The sequence below is a fragment of the Halichoerus grypus genome, chromosome 6 (genome assembly GCF_964656455.1).
Source record: "Halichoerus grypus chromosome 6, mHalGry1.hap1.1, whole genome shotgun sequence".
Classification (NCBI taxonomy): domain Eukaryota; kingdom Metazoa; phylum Chordata; class Mammalia; order Carnivora; family Phocidae; genus Halichoerus; species Halichoerus grypus.
Window position 1 is genome coordinate 5030523 of NC_135717.1, and position 22731 is coordinate 5053253.

Sequence of the window (22731 nt, forward strand, 5' to 3'; positions counted from 1 at the left end):
TTTTTTTTTTTTTTTTTTTTAAAGATTTATTTCTTTCTTTGACAGAGGCACAGCGAGAGAGGGAACACAAGCAGGGGGAGCGGGAGAGGGAGAAGCAGGCTTCCCGCTGAGCAGGGAGCCCGATGCGGGGCTCGATCCCAGGACCCTGGGATCATGACCTGAGCCGAAGGCAGACGCTTAACGACTGAGCCACCCAGGCGCCCCTCAACCATCTTTTTTTAAGTACTGTTTCATCATTGAGGTTTCTCTAAAGTCTTACACACAAGTGAGGTCCTGGCAGGGGCTAATCCATAATTCCCACAGCTTGTGTGCGAAGCAAGACTGTTCTCTACCCCTTAGAAGCTATGTATTTCCCGCACAGAAAAGAAAGGCTTTATATGGTTAAGTGTATGTGGTTTATATAGCTAAGATTTTCTAATAATATCTGCATAATCTAATAATATCACCTTATTCCCCGTCACCTATTTCCCTCGTCTCCCCCCGCCCCTTCCCTCTGGTGACCTCTGTAGTTAAGAATCTGTTTCTTGCTTTGAGACTCTCTCATTTTTTTCCCCTTTGCTTGTTTGTTTCTTAAATTCTACATAGGAGTGAAATCATGGTATTTGTCTTTGTCTGACTTATTTCTCTTAGCATTATGCTCTCTAGCTCCATCCACGTCTTGTAAATGGCAAGATTTCATTCTTTATGGCTGAATTGCCACATCTTATTTATTCATTCATCAGTTGATAGACATTTGGGCTCTTTCCATAATTTGGTTATTGTAAATAATGCTGCTATAAACATGGGGTGCATGTATCCCTATGAATTAGTGTTTCTGTTTCCTTTAGGTAAATACCTAGTAGTGTGATTGCTGGATAGTAGGGTAGTTCTAATTTTAACTTTTTGAGGAACCTCCATACTGTTTTCCAGAGTGGCTGCACCAGTTTGCATTCCTACCAACAGTGCAAGAGGGTTTCCTTTTCTCTGCATCCTCACCCAACCCCTGTTGTTTCTTGTGTTGCTGATCTTAGCCATTGGGACAGGTGTGAGGTGATAGCTCATTGTGGTTTTGATTTGCATTTCCCTGATGATGAGTGATGGTTGAGCATCTTTTCAACATGTCGATTAGCCATCTGTAGGTCTCCTTTGGAAAAATGTCTATTCATGTCTCCTGCCCATTTTTTGTCTGGATTATTTGTTTTTTGGGTGTTGAGTTTGGTAAGCTCTTCATGTATTTTGAATACTAACACCTTATCAGATACGTGATTTGCAAATTTCTTCTCCCATTCCATACGTTGCTTTTTAGTTTGTTGATTGCTTCCTTCACTCTGCAGAAGCTTTTTATTTTGATGAAGTCCCGATAGTTTATTTTTGCTTTTGTCTCCTTTGCCTCAGGGGACCTATCTAGTAAGAAGTCGCTATGGCTGCTCTCAAAGTGGTTACTGCCTGTTTCTCTAGAGGATTTTTATGGTTTCAGATCTCACACTTAGGTCTTTAATCTATTTTGAATTTATTTTTGTGTCGGTATAAGAAAGTGGTCCAGTTTCATTCTTTTGCATGTTGCTGTCCCATTTTCCCAACACCATTTGTTGAAGAGACTTTTTCCCATTGGATGTTCTTTCCTGCTTTGTTGAAGATTCATTGACTGTATAATTGTGGGTTTATTTCTGGATTTTCTATTCTGTTCCATTCATCATGTTTATTTTTGTGTTGGTACCATACTGTTTTGATCACTACAGCTTTGTATTATAACTTGAAGTCCAGAATTGTGATGCCTCCAACTTTGCTTTGCCTTTTCAAGCTTGCTTTGGCTATTTGGGGTCTTCTGTGGTTCCATACAAATTTTAGGATCTGTTTGTTCTAGCTCTGTGAAAAATGCTGTTGGTATTTTGATAGGGATTGCATTAAATGTGTAGATTGCTTTGGACAGTATAGACATTTTAACAGTGTTCTTCCAATCCATGAGCATGGAATGTCTTTCCATTTCTTTGTATCATCTTCAGTTTCTTTCAGAAGTGTTCTATAGTTTTCAGAGCACAGGTCTTTCTCCTCTTTGGTTGGGTTTATTATTTTTGGTGCAACTGTAAATGGGTTTGTTTTCTGAATTTCTCTTTCTGCTGCTTCATTATTGGTGTATAGAAATGCAGCATATTTCTGCAGATTGATTTTGTGTCCTGCAACTTTACTGAATTCACGTATCAGTTCTGACAGTTTTTTGGTGGAGTCTTTGGGGTTTTCTATATATAGTATCACGTCATCTGCAAGTAGTGAATGTTTTACTTCTTCCTTACTGGTTTGGATGCCTTTTATTTCTTTTTGTTGTCTGATTGCTGTGGCTAGCATTTCCAGTACTGTGTTGAATAACAGTATTGAGAGTGGACATCCCTGTCTTGTTCCTGACCATAGAGGAAAAGCTCTCGGTTTTTCCCCATTGAGTATGACATTAGCTGTGGGTTTTTCATATTTGGCTTTTGTTATGTTCTTTCTAACCCTACTTTGTCAAGGTGTTTATCATGAATGGATGTTGTACTTTGTCAAATGCTTTTCCTGCATCTGTTGAAATGATCACGTGGTTCTTATCCTTTCTCCTATTGATGTGATGTATCACATTGATTGATTTGCAAATACCGATCCACCCTTACAACCCAGAAATAAATCCCACTTGATTGTGGTGAATGAGGATTTTTTATGTTTGTTTGTTTTTGTGTTGTTGTTTTTTTAAGAGAGAAGGTGTGGTGTGTGAGTGGGGCACGGGGATTTGGCAGAGGGAGGGAGAGAGTCCTAAGCAGGCTCCACACTCAGTGCAGAGCCCAACATGGGGCTTGATCTCAGGACCCTGAGATCATGATCTGAGCCGAAATCAAGAGTCGGACGCTTTCCCAACTGAGCCACCCAGGCACCCCGATCTGTTTGTTCTTGAATAAGTTTTAAGTTTGTATTTTTGAAGGAATTTGTCCCATTTCATAGAAATTTATTGGCACAAGGTTGTTCATAATAGTCTCTCATGGGATGCCTGGGTAGCTCGGTGGGTTGGACATCTGCCTTCAGCTGGGGTCATGATCCCAGCCTGGGATCAAGTCCCAAGTGGGGCTCCTTTCTCAGTGGGGAGCCTGCTTCTCCCTCTGCCTGCCACTCCCCCTGCTTGTGCTCTCTCTCTGACAAATAAATAAAATATTAAAAAAAATAATTTCTTTAAAAGTCTCTCATGATTCTTTAAATATATATTATATGGGATCTATAGTGATGTTCCCTCTTTCTGCCAGAACCAGTGATTTGTGTTTTCTCTTTTGTCTTCAGTCTTGTTACAGGTATATCCAAGTCATGAAAATTCTCTAAGAGCCAGTCTTAGTGTTATTTATTTTCTCTTGGGGTTTTTCAGTTTTTAATTTGATACCTGCTCTTTGTTATTACCTTCCTTCTGCATGCTTTGGGTTTGACATGCTCTTCTTTTCCTTGAATTGTAGGATGGAAGCTTGATTGATTTGAGACATTTCTTCTTTTCTAATATAAGCATTTAATACTAAAATTTTTCCTCTTAGCACTGCTTTCTCTGCATCCCACTAATTCTGATATATTTTAATTTTTGTTCAGGTCGGGGCAGAGGGAGAAGCAGACTCCCTGCTGAGCAGGGAGCCCAATGTGGGGCTCAGTCCTGGGACTCTGGGATCACGACCCTAGCCGAAAGCAGACGCTTAACCGACTGAGCCACCCAGGCGTCCCTCAAAATATTTTCTAATGTCCCTATGACTTCCTCTTTAACCTGTAAATTATTTTGACATATGTTGTTTACTTTCCAAATAGTTGGAGATTTTTCCAGATATCTTTCTGTTGTTGATTTTTCTGTTGAAATTTTTAATTCTACTGTGGTTAGAGAACATACTTTGTATGACTACATTTCTTTTAAATACGTTGTGGTTTATTTTGTGGCCCAGAATATGGTCTGTCTTGGTGAATGTTATGTGTATTTCTGCTTTTGTTGAGTGGAGTGTTCTGTGGATGACAATTAGATCAAATTGGTTGATAGTGTTCAGGTGTCTATACCACATTACTCATTTTCTGTTTATTTTTTCTACCCATTTCTGAGATAAGAGTGGTGAGGTGTCCAAGTATAATTCTAGATTCATCTATTTCTTCTTTCAAATCTATCAATTTTTGCTTCATATATCTTTAAGTTCTGTTGTTAGGCGCATACTTGTTTAGGATTGTTATGTCTTCTTGGTGGATTGACCCTTTGTTATCATCTTGTCATGTCCCTCTTTAGCTCTGATAAGTTTCTTTTCCTCTGAAGTCTTTTTCTGATGTGAATATAGCCACTCCAGCTTTCTTTTTTCTTTTTCTTTTTAATTCTGGTAAAATACACATAACAAAAAATCTACCATCTTAATCATATTTAAGTGTCCAATTCAGGGCATTAAGTACATTCACACTGTTGTGCAGCCGTCCCCACCATCCTTCTCCAGAACTCTTTTCATCTTCCCAAACGGAGACTCTGTCCCCATCAAACACTCACTTCCCATCTCTCTTCCCCCTTTCTCCACCCCTGGCACCCACCATCTACTTTCTGTCCCTATGAATCTGACTCCTCTCGGTATCTCATATAAGTGGAATTATATAGTATTTGTCCTTTTGCAACTGGTTTATTTCACTCAGCATAATGTCTTCAAGGTTCATCCATCTTATAGTATGTGTTAGGATTTCCTTCCTTTTTAAGGCTGAATAATATTCCATTGTATGTTTATACCATCCTTGTGCTTATTCATTCATCCATCGATGGACACCTGGGTTGCTTCCACCTTTTGGTTATTGCAAGTAATGCTGCTATGAACATAGTGCACAAATATTTGTTTGAGTCCCCATTTTCAATTCTTTTTAGCATATACCCAGAAGTTCTAGATATAGAGAGTCTAGATATACAGAGTCATCCCATTGTTGAAAAAATTGTGTGTTTATATGTGTTATATGTACATATAATATGTTGATTTAGTGTGTATAATTGAATGTGCCTGGGGAAAATACAGATGAATTCTCAGACTCTCAAGTAGTGGTTGCCTCTGCAAAAGTGGGTTTGAAGAAGGCATTTTTCTTTTTTATCAATCTGGATGTTAAAAATAAATAAAATTTAAGGTAATAATTTATCAGTATCAAGCTAGGCACTTTTTATACACTGTCTTCAGTCTTTACATCCAACCTGCAGGATAGTTATTTTCATTTTATAGATGAAACCCAGAGGGCTTAAATAATCTGCCTTAGGTCAAATGGCTGGTTAATAAGTAGATGGCACAGAGGCTGAACCCAAGTCTGTGTGACTCTAAAATCCATATTCTTTGTCTTTTCAAATGTGTCATTGTATTTGATCTATTGACTGAGTTTTATTTTAATTTAAAAGATTTTTATTTATTTGAGAGAGAGGGAGAAAGCACAAGAGGGGGGAGGGAGAGGGACAAGCAGACTCCATGCTGAGCGCAGAGCCTGATGCAGGGCTCCATCTCAGGACCCTGAGATCATGACCTGAACCAAAATCAAGAGTCAGAGGCTTAACTGACTGAGCCAGCCAGCCGCCCCTATTGACCAAATTTTAAATGGAGTCAGGTAAAAAGAGGAAATATTTTGAGCATTTCTCATGGAAATTTGCTTTCTTTTCAGAATGGTTTTGGAACACACTCCTGGTTTCTAAAGAGAATCCCCAACTCCCAATACCCTTTGAGAAATGAATACATAGGAGAGTTTGTAAATGGATATCGTCATGGCCATGGAAAATTTTACTATGCCAGTGGGGCCGTTTATGAGGGAGAATGGGTCTCCAATAAAAAACATGGTATGGTGAGTGCAGATGTGTGAAGAGCACATTTTATAGATTTTGTAAAGCAACTGAAATACCGTAAAAGGCATCTCATTCTCTGTCTGGTAAAGTGCATAATCCATTTTTGCACACGATAACTTACTGTTTTGTTAAGATGATTACATGAATTTTAAAATAATTTCCAACATATCATCAGTATCCTGTATATTTAGAAGTTATTTACTTAGTTTATGTTATGTACATACGTGTGTGTGTGTGTTAGGGTGGTTTTGGTCACAAGTAATGGAAAATCTAGCTTAATCATCCACAACTGATAAAGAATAAGTGGGTTTCAGGGTTGGTTTGATTCAGCAACTCAGTGATGTCAGGATTTTCTTCCATCTACCCATGATGTCTCCTACCATGATGTCAGCTTCACCCTTATGCTGCCCCTCCCTCATGACCACAAGATGGATGCTGTGGTTCCAGGCTTCACATCCACATACCACACTAAGTAGAGGGAGAGAAGAAACTCTTTTCTGAGGAGCTTTCCACAAATATCTTTAATTTGGCTGAGCTGACTTGGGTCATTTACTTACCTCTCCATCAGACTGATTATTGGCTTGGGTTGGACCAATACCAAGAGAGCCCCTATTTGGTGATGGGCACTCTGCTGGTCACTAGTGTAGTTTAATAAGACATCTTCTGTGACCTAGGGGTAGCTAGGGAGAGGTCGTGGAGCCGATAGAGAGAGGAGGAGGAAGAATAGAGAGGATTTACACAGTGACTCAAGACTCTAGGAGCGAGACTCTATGTGAGCTAAGTGCATGTCTTAAAAACAAACAAAAACCTCCAAACCCTTGAAAATGGTACAGATGGAGATTACCAGTGGTTTTCCTGAACTGTAAATCTTTCTGTGTGCAGGGCCGATTAACTTTCAAAAATGGGCGTGTGTATGATGGCTCCTTTTCCAATGACCACATAGTGGAGTTTCCAAATCTTGAAGTTGAGTTCTTAAGTCACCTGGACCTGTCTGCAGAGTCTTCCTTCAAGAGCCCGTACCCTGCATCCTCCATCAGTGCTGGTAAGGGGGTGTGCACCTGTCAGTTGCATGCAAATTAGCTTCTATTATCAATGGAATCTACTCATCAAAATACAAAGACTACTTCAGAAAACAGAAGTTTCCTGGGGGAAACTGCTTTCTTAGTAGTTTTTTTGAATACTCTTATATCCCACTTGGGTGGAAAATCATTTCTGCATAACACTGAAAAAAATTTTTTTAACTTCCAAAAGCATTTTATTTTCTTTTCCCCAAATCATTTTAATTTGCTAGTTGAAATGGTAACATTGAAAACTTTTAACATTGCTTTTCACAATGATCCTCTCTATTTGCCTTTATTTGCTAGAGATTATCAGAAAGCTTGATGGCAGTGAAAGTAATTCTGTGTTAGGGTCGAGCCTTGAGCTGAATCTCAGTTTGTTGCTGAATATGTATCCTGAGAAAGATCAAGCAGAGGAAAAGAAGCAGGTAAAAACCTTTCATATTGTTATACATTTATATTTTAGGCTTAAATATTAACAGAGTCTCCACAGTCTTGGGAAAATACAGCCGAGGGGGGCTGTCCTGTGTTGAGTGTCTTTTATAAGCCACATAGATGGTTTGTGTACCATCCCATTTAATTTGTAAGGCAACCCTAGTGAACAGGCTTTGTGAGGAAACAGGAGCCCGGATAGAGGGACTCAGTGAATTAACTAAATTCAAGTTACCTTCACTCCCAGCTTGGTCTGAAGCCCAAGGCTGTGGCCACCCCAACCGCAGGACATTAATTCTGCAGTGCATTATTATGGGCTGCTGGGATTCCAAAGAACTTCAAACTCCTAGAAATCAGTACAAATCTAGAAATCCTTAGAGACAGAGAAAATTATGTGTACCCGGACTTCATTTGATTAACATCTGGAAAATCACATCCACCAAATTACATGTTAGTGTCGTGAACCCTGCTTTGACTGGGGCTCGGGGTGATTCTCCCATGAAAGCATTGTTGAAGATGTGGCTTGCAACAGAACCACTGGTACCTCGAAGTTGCAAGTCATGTGTCCCTTTGCTCTTCCTCTATTCCGTCTCCTCTGGCCCCAGTTCTGTGGGTCTCAAAAGTGATGACTCTCCATCCCCCATCCTCCTCTATTCTTCTCCTGGCCAACGATGTCATTCAGGCTCCTGGGATCGCTCACTTCATCTGCTGCCAGATTCTTGTTAAAAAAAAAAAAAAAAAAAAAAAAAGCACTTCTATGACTTTCTCTAGTTAGGAAAATAGTACACAATACTTGTAGAAAATTTAGAAAATGCACATAAGAAAAAGTAGAAGAGAATCTCCACCCAGACAAAATCTGGTGACCATCTTTCCAGTTTTGTTCTGGGCAAACATAATTAGAATTGGAGCGTTCTGCTCATATAATCTCTGTTTTTGTGTATTTAATCATAGGTCTTCAGTGCCATTAAATATTCTCCTACAATATAATTTTTAGGTGAATAAATAACCATCCATTGAATCACCCCAAAAGGAGATCGCCTTTCTTTTTCTTTCTTCCTTCCTTTCCTTTCCTTCCTTCCTTCCTTCCTTTCTTTCCCTCCCTCCCTCCCTCCCTCCTTCCTTCCCTTCCTCTCTCTCTCTTTCTTTTTTTACATATGTTATCATTCACTTTCCACTTTGGAGTTCTTTCCATGTCAAAACACGTAGGTCTTTAAAAAACTATGAATTTAAAAATATATCTTGACTGGGGCGCCTGGGTGGCTCAGTTGGTTGAGCAGCTGCCTTTGGCTCAGGTGATGATCCCGTAGTCCCAGGATCGAGTCCCACACTGGGCTCCCCGCTCAGTGGGGAGTCTGCTTCTCCCTCTGACCCTCTACCCTCTCCTGCTCTCTCTCACTCTAATAAATATGTAAAATCTTAAAAATATATATATATCTTGACTGTTTTAATTACAAAAGTAGCACATGCTCTTTACAGAAAATTCAAACATTACAGAACTAGGACCTAGAAAGTAAAAGAAATTCTGTAACTTGACACTTTAGAAACGCCTCTAAACATGTTTAATGGCTACGTGGTGTTTCACAATATGGACAATATTACAATCTAGTTAGAGAAACTTCCATTTTTTCCCTAACCCTTTGAGCGGACTTCAGACTCCCGGAAGAACGGCTTGAGCCCGGGTTTCTGCACCCCGTCACTGGCTGCTCCGCACGTGAGCATCTCCCATGGCCACGGAACAGAGACCAAAGCCGAGACCCAGGCCCCGCTGACCTACTGACACGAAGCAGTGGACTTTATTTGAATTTCACTTTTCCTCACAGTGCCCCTTTTTCTGCCCCAGGATCCTACCCAGGACCCCATGCTGCATGTGGCGGTCACATCTCTCTAACCTCCTCTGTGATGGAGCCTCCACCTTCCATGGTCCTTCATGACTTCCAGACTTCGGAAGGGTCCTGAGGGGCTCTGGAAAGCTCTCTTGGCCGTCTGGCTGTATCCCGTTCCATGCCGATGGGAGCTGTTTGTACTCAGGACGTCCTAGGACCTGACATCAGCCTGTCTTGCCAGCCTGCCCCTAGCAGCCTCCTCCTCACCATGCACTCTTGTGACGATAATGGGCAGCACATGCGCAGAAAGCACTTTGCTCTGGGCCTGTTTCCAAACGCCTTAATTTTGCTAAATCCCCCCAACAGCCTAGGGGCCAGAACAGTGGTTGTCCCACTTTGCCCAGGAGGGAGCTGGGTGGAGTGCGGGGACAGCCTTTATCCAGGTCAGACAGCCCTCCTGGCATTCCAGAAGCATCTCAACCTCTCTGCTCCCCCCACCCCAACCTCCACTGGGGGGCCTGCCTTCCGTGAATTGCTCATTTGTTCTGTGCTCCAAGGCTTGAGTTCAAGTACAGCGTCCTCCAGGGAACTTCTTCCTTGTACCCCACCTCTCCTTCCTCCCTGGCCCTGTTCTACCTGTGCTACTTCCTTACGGTGTCTTTACCAGGTTTTAAGCTTCATAAAGAAAATTCTGCGTTCTACTCTAGAACAAGGCTTTAGATAGAGCAGATTAGGCATGTTTATCCAATCGAATTGAATTTTAGAAAGTAGGAGTTAATGCTGAGAGGGACAGATGCCTGATGCAACTGCCCAGGTGAGGTTTTCCATGTCCTTGGGGACCCCAAACACCGTTGCTCACATTTCCTGAATATTTCCTTTGGGAGGGTGAGGCACAGGGTAAGTGGTTTTGGAGGACAGGACACTGCATAGCTTGCAGGGTTGCACATATGGGGAAGTGGAGGTAGCACTTGGGGCATTGAGGGTTGGGGAGAATTATAGAAGGTGACTGAGGACAGAGTCGGAGGTTAGTAACGAGTGTGAGTATTGTCTATTTCAGACTTTCAGCAGGAAGTCTGATGATGTCCGTTGTATGTTTTAAATCAACCAAGCCTGGGGCACCTCAGTCAGTAAAGTATCTGACTCTTGATCTCAGCTCTGGTCTTGATCTCACGGTCATGAGTTCGAGCCCCACATTGGGCTCCACACTGGGCAAGGACCCTTCTAAACAAACAAACAAACAAACAAACGGCCAAGGCTGGTTGGACCAGCCTTGCGATCCCAGGATAAACCCCGCTTGGTGTGGACGTACGACTTTATATTTTGCTAGATTTCATATACTCCTATTTTGGTGAGGATTTTTGTGTTTGTCTTTATGAAAGATACTGATCCGTGAGGAAGAAAATTTGCTGCCCATTCAAATAGGATGCTATCACATTGCATATGTGATACATATCAGTATGAAAGCAATTTCATTGTACTGATAACAGCGCTTTTTTTTTTTTTTTTTTGGTAACAGCAAATTTTTAGATGTTATTCAGAAATTGCATTTTATTGACCTGGGGTTGAGTGGGAAGAATATGACATTTGTTGAGCTCATACAGTGGTAAGAGGTAAATGCTATTACGTCACATGTGTTACTGCATTTAATTTACAAAACAGGTGTTGTTTCTTTTACTTTTGTTCTTATTAGGCAAGATTAAGACGTGTGGTTTTCTCTTTGTAGGTAGAATATGCTGTCTTAAGAAATATTACAGAATTGAGAAGAATCTATAGTTTTTACAGCAGCCTAGGATGTGATCACTCTCTGGATAACACCTTTCTGATGACAAAGCTTCACTTCTGGAGGTTTCTAAAAGACTGCAAATTTCATCACCATAAAATAACTCTTGCTGATATGGACAGGATATTAAGTAGTGAGTATTCCAGGTCCTTTGTGTCTTTTAGTTTATTATTTTTTTAAGATTTATTTATTTGAGAGAGAGCATGTGCATGAGTGGGGGGGGAGGGGCAGAAGAAGGGGAGAGGCAGACTCCCCGCTGAGCAGGGAGCCTGATGTGGGTCTCGATCCCAGGACCCCAAGATCATGACCTGAGCCAAAGTCAGATGCTTAACTGACTGAGCCACCCAGGCACCCCAACATCCTTTGGTTTAAAGAGTAGTATAACCTCATGTCACCATGAAACCAGTCAAGAAATGGGGAGGGAGTGAGGAAGGCACATGCTGGGACAGACATTCCAGAAATCAACACAGGTTCATCTTCTCAAGGTGCTTAAAATGTACTTGAGACAATCCCGTAAAATAATGGTAGCAGTGAAGGCTACAGCAGGCCCTGTGGGCCGAATCCAGCCCCGTCTGTTCTTATAAAGTTTTATTGGAACACAGCCATGCCCATTTTCTCATGCGCTGTCTGTGGCTATTTTTGCCCTAGACACCAGAACTGAGGGGTTGTGACAGAGACCGTGTGGCCTACAAAGCATAAAATATGTGTTGCTGGCTCTCGACAGAGAAATTTGCCTGCCCCTGATCTATCAAACTCACTAAAACTGTGAGATCAGAAGCCAAGAGGGCTTGGCATAGCTGGGAAAACACTTGAGGTTGTCTTGGGCTTGGGCTTGATTTCAAGTGAGAAAGTTCATGCAATTTTGAAGGTTTTAGTTCTTTCAGCTGAATTCTGGGAAGCAGGCCTTGAAAACCTTAGATTATCTACTTGAAACACAAAATATTAGAACTAGTACCTATTTACCTGAAATTTAAGTGTTTGACACAGACTTAGAATCCATTTAGAATTAGAATCATCAATCAAATGAGGCTCAGACCACCTTGAAAGACATGGGCACAAGGTATCTTGTAAGTTTCTTGAAAGGTGACCAGATCGAGATCTTTCAAGCAGACTAAACCTAAACTAAAACTAAAACCTAAGTTTTAGGTGGATATGTATACGATGTTCACAGTATTCCCTAGGAAAAAAAAAGATACTCCCTCATACTCAGTTCTTTGAATTGTACACCAGGAGCAAATAAAATAGAAGGTTTTAGAAAATGCTAGGCATCAAGAATGAAATCTTGATCTGAAACTAATAATATATTATATGTTAATTGAATTTAAATTAAAAAATAAGAATGAAATTGTGGTATGTTGAAAATATGGTATTATATGTGAACATTGTAAGAGGGTAAATCTTAAGAAGTCCTCATCACAAGAGTAAAAGAGAAATTTTTTTTTTTTTTAAGATTTTATTTATTTATTTGAGAGAGAGAGAGAGCGAGAGAGAGCACATGAGAGGGGGGAGGGTCAGAGGGAGAAGCAGACTCCCTGCTGAGCAGGGAGCCCGATGCGGGACTCGATCTGGGGACTCCAGGATCATGACCTGAGCCGAAGGCAGTCGCTTAACCAACTGAGCCACCCAGGCGCCCAAAGAGAAATTTTTTTAAAAAAGATTTTATTTATTTGACAGAGAGAGACACAGTGAGAGAGGGAACACAAGCAGGGGGAGTGGGGGAGGGAGAAGCAGGCTTCCCGGGGAGCAGGAAGCCCGATGCGGGGCTCGATCCCGGGACCCTGGGATCATGACCTGAGCCGAAGGCAGACACTTAATGACTGAGCCACCCAGGTGCCACTAAAAGAAATTTTTGTAGCTGTGTAGGTGAACAATGTCAATGAGACTTACTGTGGTGGTCATTTTGCAACATATAGTGAATCCTGTTGCACACTTGGAACTAATACAACATTATATGTCAATTATACCTCAATTTAAAAAGTTCCTAGGCATCCTTTCCAATTTTCTTTATTTTAGCCAATAGTGACACTCCAGTTGAAGAAATTCATTCTCCATTTACAACAATACTTTTGAGGACATTTCTGAATTACCTCCTGCAGTTGGCTTACCACATCCATCACAAAGAATACCAGTAAGTACTACTTCCGGGGCGCTGAGAGGGTGAGGCCGAGTGCACTGGTGCTGTAGTCACAGTGCTAACTTTTCTGCTTTCCTTCAACGGGCGTTATCACTTTACATACTTCTGAAATGAAGGACCAGAAACAAAAACATTTCCCAAATATTAACCACAAAACCATGAGATACTGGATTAAAATTCGGAAGACCCCTCAGATGTGAGTCATGTTTCCATCCTGAATAGTGTTCTCAGAGTTGTAATCGGAAATGGTCAACACCAACCCTACCTTAGGGCAGAATCTCCTGTCTTTCTCAGAGAAAAATTGATACTACATCTTTTTTTAAAAAAACTTTTAATTTTGTAATAAATTTAGTTTTACAGAAGTGTTGCCATGTTAGTACAGTGATTCCTATACACCCGTCACTCAGCTTCCCTTAACAATCTTACACAACCGTGGTGCACTTGTCAAAGTGAAGAAATGAACGTTGGTATAATACTCTTAACGAAACCACAGACTTTATTAGGGTTTCCCAAGTTTTCCCACTGATGTCCCTTTTCTGTTCCATGTTCTTTGCATTTTGTTGTCCCACCTCCTTAGTTCCTACAACCTGTGGTAGTTTCTCGGATTTCGTCTTTTATGACCTTGACGCTTTGGAAGACCATTGGTCACTTATTTTGTAAAATGTCCCTTGATTGTCGTCTGCTGATGTGTTTTCATCATTGCACTGAGGCTTGGGTTTTGGGGAAGAATACCATGGAGGCAAACTGCCCTTGGCATCCCATCCCATCAGGGGTACGTGACATTAGACTGTCTTATTACCGGTTATGCTAACCCCGAGCGCTCGTTTAAAGTGGTGGCAGCCAGGATTCTCTGCCGTAAACATACTGTTTCTCCCTTTCTGTGCTCTCATCGTTCGAAGCAAACTACTAAGTCCACTCCATACTCAGGGAGAGGAGAATGAGGTTCTCCATCCTGGACAGAGGGGTGACTAGATCTGTCTTGGCAGAAACAGAAGCCCATCGCTCTTTCTGTGTTTTACCAAACTGATGACTGAGAACATTCACCCAAATGCCTGCCGTGTAAAAGGTAAATACAAAACCAACAGCATTATATTTATTATTTTTTCCCCAAAATGTAGCTTTGTAATCATTTTTTGATGGTTTGTCTTTCCCTAATGTCTTTAGGCAGTTTATTCAGTGGGCAGCAGCGGACACTCTATTCCATGAATTACATCGACAAATGCTGGGAGATTTATACAGTTTACTGCAGACCACACACAGCTCCTCCCCACGAGCCTTCCATGAAGATGCGACACTTCCTCTGGATGTTGAAAGTAACCACTCGTGACTGAGACTGGTTTTATATTAATAAGAATTTTGACTTTTTTTTGAGAGAGAGAGCACATGCGCATGAGTCAGGGGAGGGGCGGAGGGAGAGGGAGAGAAGGAATCTCAAACAGGCTCCTCCCTTAGCATGGAGCCCGACTCAGGGCTCAATCTCATGACCCTGAGATCATGACCTGAGCTGAAATCAAGAGACAGACACTTAACTGACTGAGCCACTCAGATGTGCTGGCATTTTGGTTTTCATTAAAGAAAGGCAGCATTCCAGCTATGATACACAAATAATGAGGTGAAGATCCGGGATGGATTTTCATAGCGGTTGAATGTTTGCTGAGCATCTTTGGGCAGAAGCGAGTAATTCCAGGATCTGTGACAGACCTGAGGCAGAGGGAGCACCGGCTCCGTGTGTTTCCCAGTGAGGGGAGGGGCATGGGTGGCCACAGTGCCTTTGCTAAGCAGACCTTGCGGTATAAGAGAAGATGGGGTTGGGAGAAGGGGGGAAGTGAATGTCATTTAAAAAAAAAGTTCATCAAAAAGTAGTTTAAAGAAGTTATTAGTTTATAAAGTAGTGAGGACATCTAATTCATACACTATTCTTGTACTAACTATTGGCAGTTTTTGTTTTAATTTATACCTGTGGGAAGATAAATGAGAAAATGAGAAGAGCCGAATACTAACAGGGAATAGAGTGCTTTAAAAAAGTCTAACAGGGTTGTATGTGTACGGAAGAGTCACCTAGTGTCTATTACAGGAAAATGCTTGTAGAAGTGTGTGAGCTGTGGGGGAGGGAGGAGTACTGTACAGCTGTTTATTTGTTCACTTCCCCCCTTTCTTCATGAAGAGACGAGGTCCCCCTAAATGGGTCAGACTTCCAGTTCGGGCTGGTGGCATTCTCCCAGGTTCATTACCATGTTCTTCTTTTCTTTTTTTTTTTTTAAGATTTTATTTATTTATTTGGCAGAGAGGGACAGCAAGAGAGGGAACACAAGCAGTGGGAGAGGGAGAGGCAGAAGCAGGCTTCCTGCTGAGCAGGGAGCCCGATGCGGGGCTCGATCCCAGGACCCTGGGATCATGACCTGAGCCGAAGGCAGACGCTCAAGGACTGAGCCAGCCAGGCGCCCCACCGTGTTCTTCTTTTCCCTGTATCTCTACTAACACAGTACAGTCAGAGGCTTGTTTGGATTCCAGGTTTCTTCCCCTGACAAAGCTGCAGATGGTTCTGTGTGTTTCTGTTGCATCGCCTCAGGAATGTTCCCGTTTAGAGATGTTGAGATGGACCAGCGGGTTCACGTGGAGTCAGCACGATCCTTCCATTAGAACATATGAGCCTGGTTTGCACAGCGCTCAGGAGAGAGCTGAGGGTGGGCCAGCGCGGAACCAGCCCCCATGAGGTGCACGGTCACCTAATCCTTGTTTTCAGCAGCGCTAACTTAGGGGAGACTGTGTGTCCTGGGCCGAATGCTCTCTGGTTCAGTATCTCTGAGAGCAAAACTTCTGTTTCCAGCTTTGATGAGGACAGGGTCTTCTCGGCGAGTCTTCCTGTGTTCAGCTCTCCCTGGAGGGTTACTTCCAGAGGGGCCTCCTGCCTGAGTGCCTACAGCACCCTGGCTCCCTGAGGCCCCCAGTCCAGGGTTTCCCCACCTGTGCAGTTGGGTTGATATCTCACATCTGGATCATCCACTCTCCCAACCCCTCTGTCCTGTGTTTATGTCTCTAAAGACACTTTTCTTTTTAGAGGGATGGGGGACGGTCTAGAGAGGTAAATATCAATGTTAATCTAGAATGCTTTTCAGATGGATCAGTTTCAAAGACATTCATTTCTAGAACATCTCCTTAAAGGGTTATACGGATATAAGTGAACATTAAAAATAGGTAGCTATTTAGGGGAGCCTGGGTGGCTCAGTCAGTTATGCATCTGCCTTTGGCTCGGGTCATGATCTCAGGGTCCTGGGATCGAGCCCTGAGTTGGGCTCCCTGCTCAGTGGGGAGCCTGTTTCTCCCTCTCCTGCTCCCCGTTTCTGCTCACGCTCTCTCAAATAAATAAATAAAAATAAATAAATAAAATCTTTTAAAAAAATGTAGCTATTTGTAATTATAGGCCATTATGGTTTAATTGGTTGTTTCTTTTGCAGGACTTTAAAATGATAAATAAAGAATTAACAGCAACCAAGTTTGTGGAGGTCATTGCAGAGGATAATCCTTTCATACATGACGGCGTTGACAGCAACTTCGAACTTGAGGTTTGTAAAGAGGTGTCACAAATAGTGCAGATACAAGGTAGGCTGTTTTGCCTTGGATACCGAGAGCCAAGATTTGATCGAAAAGCATTCTCACCCCAGGATGTAACTATGTGCGTGTCTGTGTGTGTGTATACACTCATGCGTGTACACCTGTGTGGGTCTCCTTGATCGTATTAGAAAACTAGAGTTAATATAAAAAAGAGTATTCCAGATGTCAGGAAATAACGAATGAAGTCAAAAGAATATAAAACTATAGTTGACCCTTGAGCGACGCAAGGGTTAGGGACGACACCCCCACGCAGTCAGAAATGCAGGTATAACTTTGACCCCCGCCCCGTACTTCACTACTCACAGCCTGCTGTGGACCGAAAGCCTTACCGATAACATAGACAGGCGACTAACACACGTGTTGTCTTACAGACTGTGCTCTTACGATAAAGTAAGCTAGAGAAAAGAAAACATTAAGAACGTCGTAAGGAAAATACATTTACAGCACTGTCCTGTACGTATGGAAAAAACCCTGCACATCAGTGGCCCCACGCAGTTCATACCCGCCTTGTTCAAGGGCCAGCTGTCCGACGCTATTTCTTGGATAACTGAGCGATTTAATACACGCGTCTGTTTCTCTGGCTGACTTGTCCTAAGCCTGTCAGAGACACTGACTGATCTCCTCCAGTGAACGAGCCTGCGTGTCTTCACTTTTCAGCGCGTCTTGCCGAGGGGCTCTGGGCAAGTCAGCCACCCCAGGCTCAGTCTTTTCTTCTGTACACAGAAGTGGGGCAACTAGTTGATCCCTCGGTTTTTAGTATCCGCCATACCTCCAGATTTCCCCTCCCCAGGAGTCTGCTCCCTGTCCCCGTGCATTTGGCTCTTCTGGAGAGGTCCTAAAGATGGGATCCGTGTGGCTCCCCCCGCTCGGCTAAACCCATTTACGTTCAGGTCACCAGTGACCCCACGATGACCCGCCCAGGGGGCCCTGCCATGGGACCTGAAATGCCGCCTCTGCCACCTCAAACACATTCTTCCCTCCGTGTCCCTGGTCTTCCACTTCCCTCACTACTGGTGCCTTCCGACTTGGCTGATTCCTCCTCTCTGTCACACCCGCCCTGTCCAAGTGCTGTAGACTCAGGCCGGGGTCCCCTTCTCTAGTTGTGCTCACCCCTTGTCTCATCATCTTAAATGCCACCTTTCTGAGGACAAGGCCAGCGTTTGTATCTCTGACCCCAGTCATGCTCTCCAGCTCCAGGCGGCCTAGCCAGGGTGGCCCCTCGGGTTTCGAACAGCCCAGAATGTCCCACACCCCAGACTGCAGTTGTGACCTCCATCCCCCACCTGCGTACCTCAGCCTCCCGTGTGTGGAGTGTGGATGGCACCCCGCCCTTTGGTTGTCAGGCCCCCATATTCAGATCTTCAGGACATCCTATTGGCTCCACCTTCAAAGTATTTTCTAGAACGTGGTGCCTCCCACCAGCTGCACTGCTTCCGCCCCGGTCGAGCCACCGTCACCTAGAAAGCTGCTCACTCATCCTCCTGATGCGTCCCTTACCCTTCTGCTTCCCAGGGCAACCGCCAGGTCACGTCACTCCCCTGCTCACACCCCCAGGCTTCCCATCCCACTCAGAGAAAAGGCCCTCATGACATGGATGGTGCCACCTTTCTGAGTCCTGTCTGACCACTGAGTCACACCTGCCTCCATGCTGTCCCCAGAACACACCTGTCACACTCCTATCTCAGAACATTTGAACTTGCTGTGCCCCACTCTGCTATTTTTGGGGGGGGCTTAAATAACAGAAATGTAAGAAGAGTAGGAATGGTGTGAGCAGAACAGCCAATAAGAAAACTCTTGTTCTGATAACAGAACACACATAATCTTTTAAATGTAGTTTTTGTTTCAAATTGGTGTGTACCCACGATGCTTGAGCGTTGAATGAGGTGGCATTGTCCGGAGACAGAGACGAACACCCAGTTGAATCACTGGTCCACCTCAGGGTATGTCAAAATGAGTAAGACCCTTTATACTTTGTTTCAGCTGGTTTTCCTGGAATTCTTTGAAGCTCTCTTAAGCTTCGCACTCATCTCTGTCACTGAACAAATGACTAAAACCTATTTAAATTTGCCAAATGATGACCTGTCTGGAAACAAACATGGAAGCTCTTACATGACAAATCAGGTAAAGGTATCTTAGAATTTATGGAGCAAGAAATGGTTTCATTCTGGAACGGTTAAACTGGATCAAAACTATCTTGGGCTTTTATAACCCTTCAGGAAATAATTTAAGACTTAAGAAAAAACTTAAGACTTCTTTTCACATTTTGGAAGGGTGTATTGTCTTTAAGTTAGGTCCTTGGTCATGACCCAGGGCGTAGACTCCTAGCCACAGTAGCGGAGATATCCTAATGAAGGTCAGAGTGCCTACCAACATGTTGGGTAGACCAGGAGGCTTAGAATATCTGAGATAATTTTCTTATGAAATGTTTCATTATGCAATCTAGTGTTTACAAGAGTGGAGAACCTGTTCCAGAGTGAAGATGCTAATAAACAGCTCCTGAGTGTACATGAGATGCTAGCTGGTTCTCTTAGGATGGGGCCAGCTCATAGGACAGGCCTGCTGGACACGAGGCTCCATCGCAAGACCTCGGTGGAGCAGGGGCAGTGTCAGCCACCCTACTGAAGGATCCGGCTGCTGGGGCAAACTGACATAAACTAGTTTTAGGTGGGGGTTTCGGGTTAAGTAGGCTTGGAGGATTTCTGATTTTCGAGCCATTCATTTGGAGCCACAGGGAGAGTCTTGGGGGCCAATGGAGCCTCACAGCTGGGAAACTCTTCAGACCTGCACATACAATGTCACTGTTTGTTGTGTAAAGATTGACTCTTCCCACAAATCCCCTGATGTGTCTCAGACTCCTTGTGTGCTGAGAGCTTCATGTTCAACTTCACCTCACAGTCCATCCCACCAACTAGATATGCCTTGTCCAGGTTGAGGATATGACTGATGGCCTCTCCAAGTCAGTCTGGGAGCCTTATCATGGGCCATGGTCTGGCGCTTTGCTCTGAGGGAAGTCGATGTCCACCTTGAATTTGTCCATGATTTCATGGATGGCATCACATGGGCTCTAATAACCGAGTGTGAACACTGGTCTGGGGGTCATCCTCAGAAACCATCTGACCATGTTCACCTCTGGTTTTTAATATATCATTCCACATGTCCAACAAGGTAAATCCTATTCGGTACATACAATGGAGTATGACTCAGCTGTGAAATAACTCATGATACAGGATACAACAAGGATGAATCAAAATAATTCTGCTGGGTGGAAGAAGTCAGACAAAAAAAAAAGTGCAATTATATGAAATTCTAGAAAGCGCAAAGTAATCTGTAGGGACAGAAAGCAGATCAGTGGTTGCCTGAGGATAAGGGTGGATTCCCGAGGGGCACAGGAAGCTTGGGGCTGATGGATATGTTTGCTGTCTTGACTGAGCTGATCATGTCACAGGTGTACACATGTCAAAAATCATCAAACAGTAAGTACACCTTATGTGTAGCTTAACTGTAAATTATACTTCATTAAAATTGTGTGTGGGGGCGCCTGGGTGGCTCGGTCAGGTAAGTGTCTGACTTTGGTGCAGGTCATGGTCTTGGGGTCCCGGGATCGAGCCCCGAGTGTCAGGCTCCCTGATCAGTGGGAAGTCTGCTTCTCCTTCTCTCTCTGCCCCTCCCCCTACTCATGCTCTCGCTCTCTCAATTATTTTTTAATTTTTGTTTTTTTTTTAAAGGTTTATTTATTTGAGAGAGAGCATGAGTGGGGGGAGGGATAGAGAGAGAGGGAGAGAAGCAGACTTCCTGCTGAGCACAGAGCCTGACGTGGGGCTCGATCTCACAACCCCGAGATCGTGACCTGAACTGATACCAAGAGTTGGATGCTTAACCCACTGAGCCACCCAGGTGCCCCAGTAAATAAAATATTTTTTAAAAAATCGTGTGTGTGTTTCCATGGAAACCCCAAATCCTCTTATGTGTTTGTCCTTGCTCAGAACATCCAGAACAGGAGTTCAAGTATAGGAACAAGCCAGGAATCGGATCTGCAGGACGGCAGCACCAAGTCATCTTCAAGCAAGCTAGGGCTCATGCTCGATCTTAGCAAAATACGGAGATCAGAGGTTCGTATTTACAACTAACCACGTAACAGTAGTTACCTGGCTGCAGTTATCAACGGGCTTTGTGTGCCTACTGTGTGATCCGCACGCTTCTATATGCTGGTGATCTGCAGTGAGGTAAAAACCTGTCCTCTCGTGGACTTCACATTCCAGTGAGGGGGAGACACGCGAACGGCAGCGACAGCTAACACTCTTGGGGTGTTTACCAGGTGCCACGCACTTCCCAGTATGAGCTCATTTAACCCCCCAAACCACCTTCGGGTACAGTTACTGTCTTGGGGGGAGCTGAGGCATGAAGAGTTTAGGTACCTGCCCACAGTCACGCATCTAGTGAGCAGTGGAGCTGGGGGTCCGTATGCAGCAGTCTGACTCCAGAGTTTGCACCCGTCCCCACACTGCTACATGTCCCCACACTTACGAGGTGTAAGCGACGTGGTGAAGAGCGAGGCAGGCTGCGCAGTGGCAGGTCTTCTGATGAAGCGACATTCGAGCACACATGAAGTGGGGAAGCAACCATGCGATCATCTGGAGGAAGACTGTTCTGTGCGGAGACCCTGAGGTGGGGGCGTTTGGGTTGTTGAAAGACAAGTGGCTCAGCAGCTGCAGCCACATCGGAGTGGCCCGGGGCACAGGAACTCGGCGGGGCAGTGGGGCCAGACCAGGAGGGCACCCGGCCATGGTGAGGACCTGGCTTGCTTTCTGCGATGAGAAGGCCCCAGAGCAGAGAGGGTCAGAAGGCTCCCTGTGGCTTCCCTGTTGACAAACCGGTAAGGAAGCTCTCGGAATGATGTGCAGGTTTGTTGAAGGCTGTGGAGTTTGAGAGGGAAAGACACGGCCAAGATGATTCTAAGCCTTTTGGCCTGAATGCCCGGGAGATACAGTTGTCATTTACTGTAAAGGGAAGGCTGGGGTGGGGGACGGGAGTTTGGGGGCAAAATTAGGGAGCTGCTTTTGGACACGTTAGGCTTCAGGTGGCACAGATGGGAGACGCAAGCCTGGGGTTCAAGGGCGAGATCTAGTTGGAGGCAGAAATGGTGTGAACAGCACATATCCGGTTAAAAATGCCGTTAATATCAGAACGTAGGTGCGGTTAACTGTATGTAGTTAAACACTTTCCCAACAGCACATATCCGGTTAAAAATGCCGTTAATATCAGAACGTAGGTGCGGTTAACTGTATGTAGTTAAACACTTTCCCAACAGAGCCACGGAAGACTTTCAAATCTTTAGTTTCTTGGGAGGAGTGTTCTAGTGGATACAATAACTGTCATTCATTTCCTTAATTGTACAAATAGCAATATTTTATGCAGGTTAAAATAGTCAAACGTAGTCTCTTTTGCTTAAAGAGAATGGCCTCATGAATAATTTTCTAATTATTTATAATGTAGCAAATTGGTTTTAGTCCACAATGATGCAGAAGTCATATTTTGCTTTGTTATTTTCTTTTATGTAAAAGCCCAAGATCAAGAAGTCTCTAAGTGATGAAAGAATTTCCAAAATGAACTTTAAATCTCCAGGAAAAGGGCTAACCTTTTTTTTATCCCAAAATGGTGAGTATTTTAATGATTGAACTCTAGTTTGTACACTGTTGCTTATAAATGATAGAAGGTTTATAAAAATGTACAGCTGTCTTTTAAAAATGTAATTAGGCTGGGCGCCTGGGTGGCTCAGTTGGTTAAGCGACTGCCTTCAGCTCAGGTCATGATCCTGGAGTCCCTGGATCGAGTCCCACATCAGGCTGCCTGCTCGGCGGGGAGTCTGCTTCTCCCTCTGACCCTCCCCCGTCTCATGTGCTTTCTCTCTCTCATTCTCTCTCTCTCAAATAAATAAAATCTTTAAAAAAAAAAAAATGTAATTAGGCTGGTAGTGCTATTTCCAATGCTGCCACCCGCTTGATGGAGTTCACTTTCAAGGCTTGATCCTGCTGAGGTTTTTTTGTCTTTGTTTTTGTATTTTTTCCCCAGTTTTATTGAGATGTAAGTGACTT

At 43.5% G+C, this 22731-nt stretch overlaps 1 protein-coding gene and 1 long non-coding RNA gene across 5 annotated transcripts in view; one reads left to right on the top strand and one right to left on the bottom strand.

The window, feature by feature from the left end:
* RSPH10B (radial spoke head 10 homolog B) overlaps positions 1 to 22731 on the top strand; it is a 51779-nt gene that overhangs the window by 14103 nt on the left and 14945 nt on the right. For all 4 annotated transcript variants that reach the window (XM_036123573.2, XM_078074318.1, XM_036123575.2 and 1 more), the window contains 11 exons: positions 5623 to 5799; positions 6683 to 6842; positions 7165 to 7286; positions 10837 to 11026; positions 12907 to 13021; positions 14014 to 14093; positions 14192 to 14340; positions 16483 to 16590; positions 18620 to 18760; positions 20623 to 20748; positions 22201 to 22294. In XM_036123573.2, the coding sequence (XP_035979466.2) occupies positions 5623 to 5799; positions 6683 to 6842; positions 7165 to 7286; positions 10837 to 11026; positions 12907 to 13021; positions 14014 to 14093; positions 14192 to 14340; positions 16483 to 16590; positions 18620 to 18760; positions 20623 to 20748; positions 22201 to 22294 (1462 nt within the window). The remainder of the gene's footprint in view (positions 1 to 5622; positions 5800 to 6682; positions 6843 to 7164; positions 7287 to 10836; positions 11027 to 12906; positions 13022 to 14013; positions 14094 to 14191; positions 14341 to 16482; positions 16591 to 18619; positions 18761 to 20622; positions 20749 to 22200; positions 22295 to 22731) is intronic.
* Positions 7033 to 18210, bottom strand: LOC118555456 (uncharacterized). The gene is made up of 3 exons (XR_004926994.2): positions 12999 to 18210; positions 7835 to 8008; positions 7033 to 7254 (listed from the first exon to the last, which is right to left on the bottom strand). It is a non-coding gene; the product is annotated as an uncharacterized LOC118555456 (long non-coding RNA).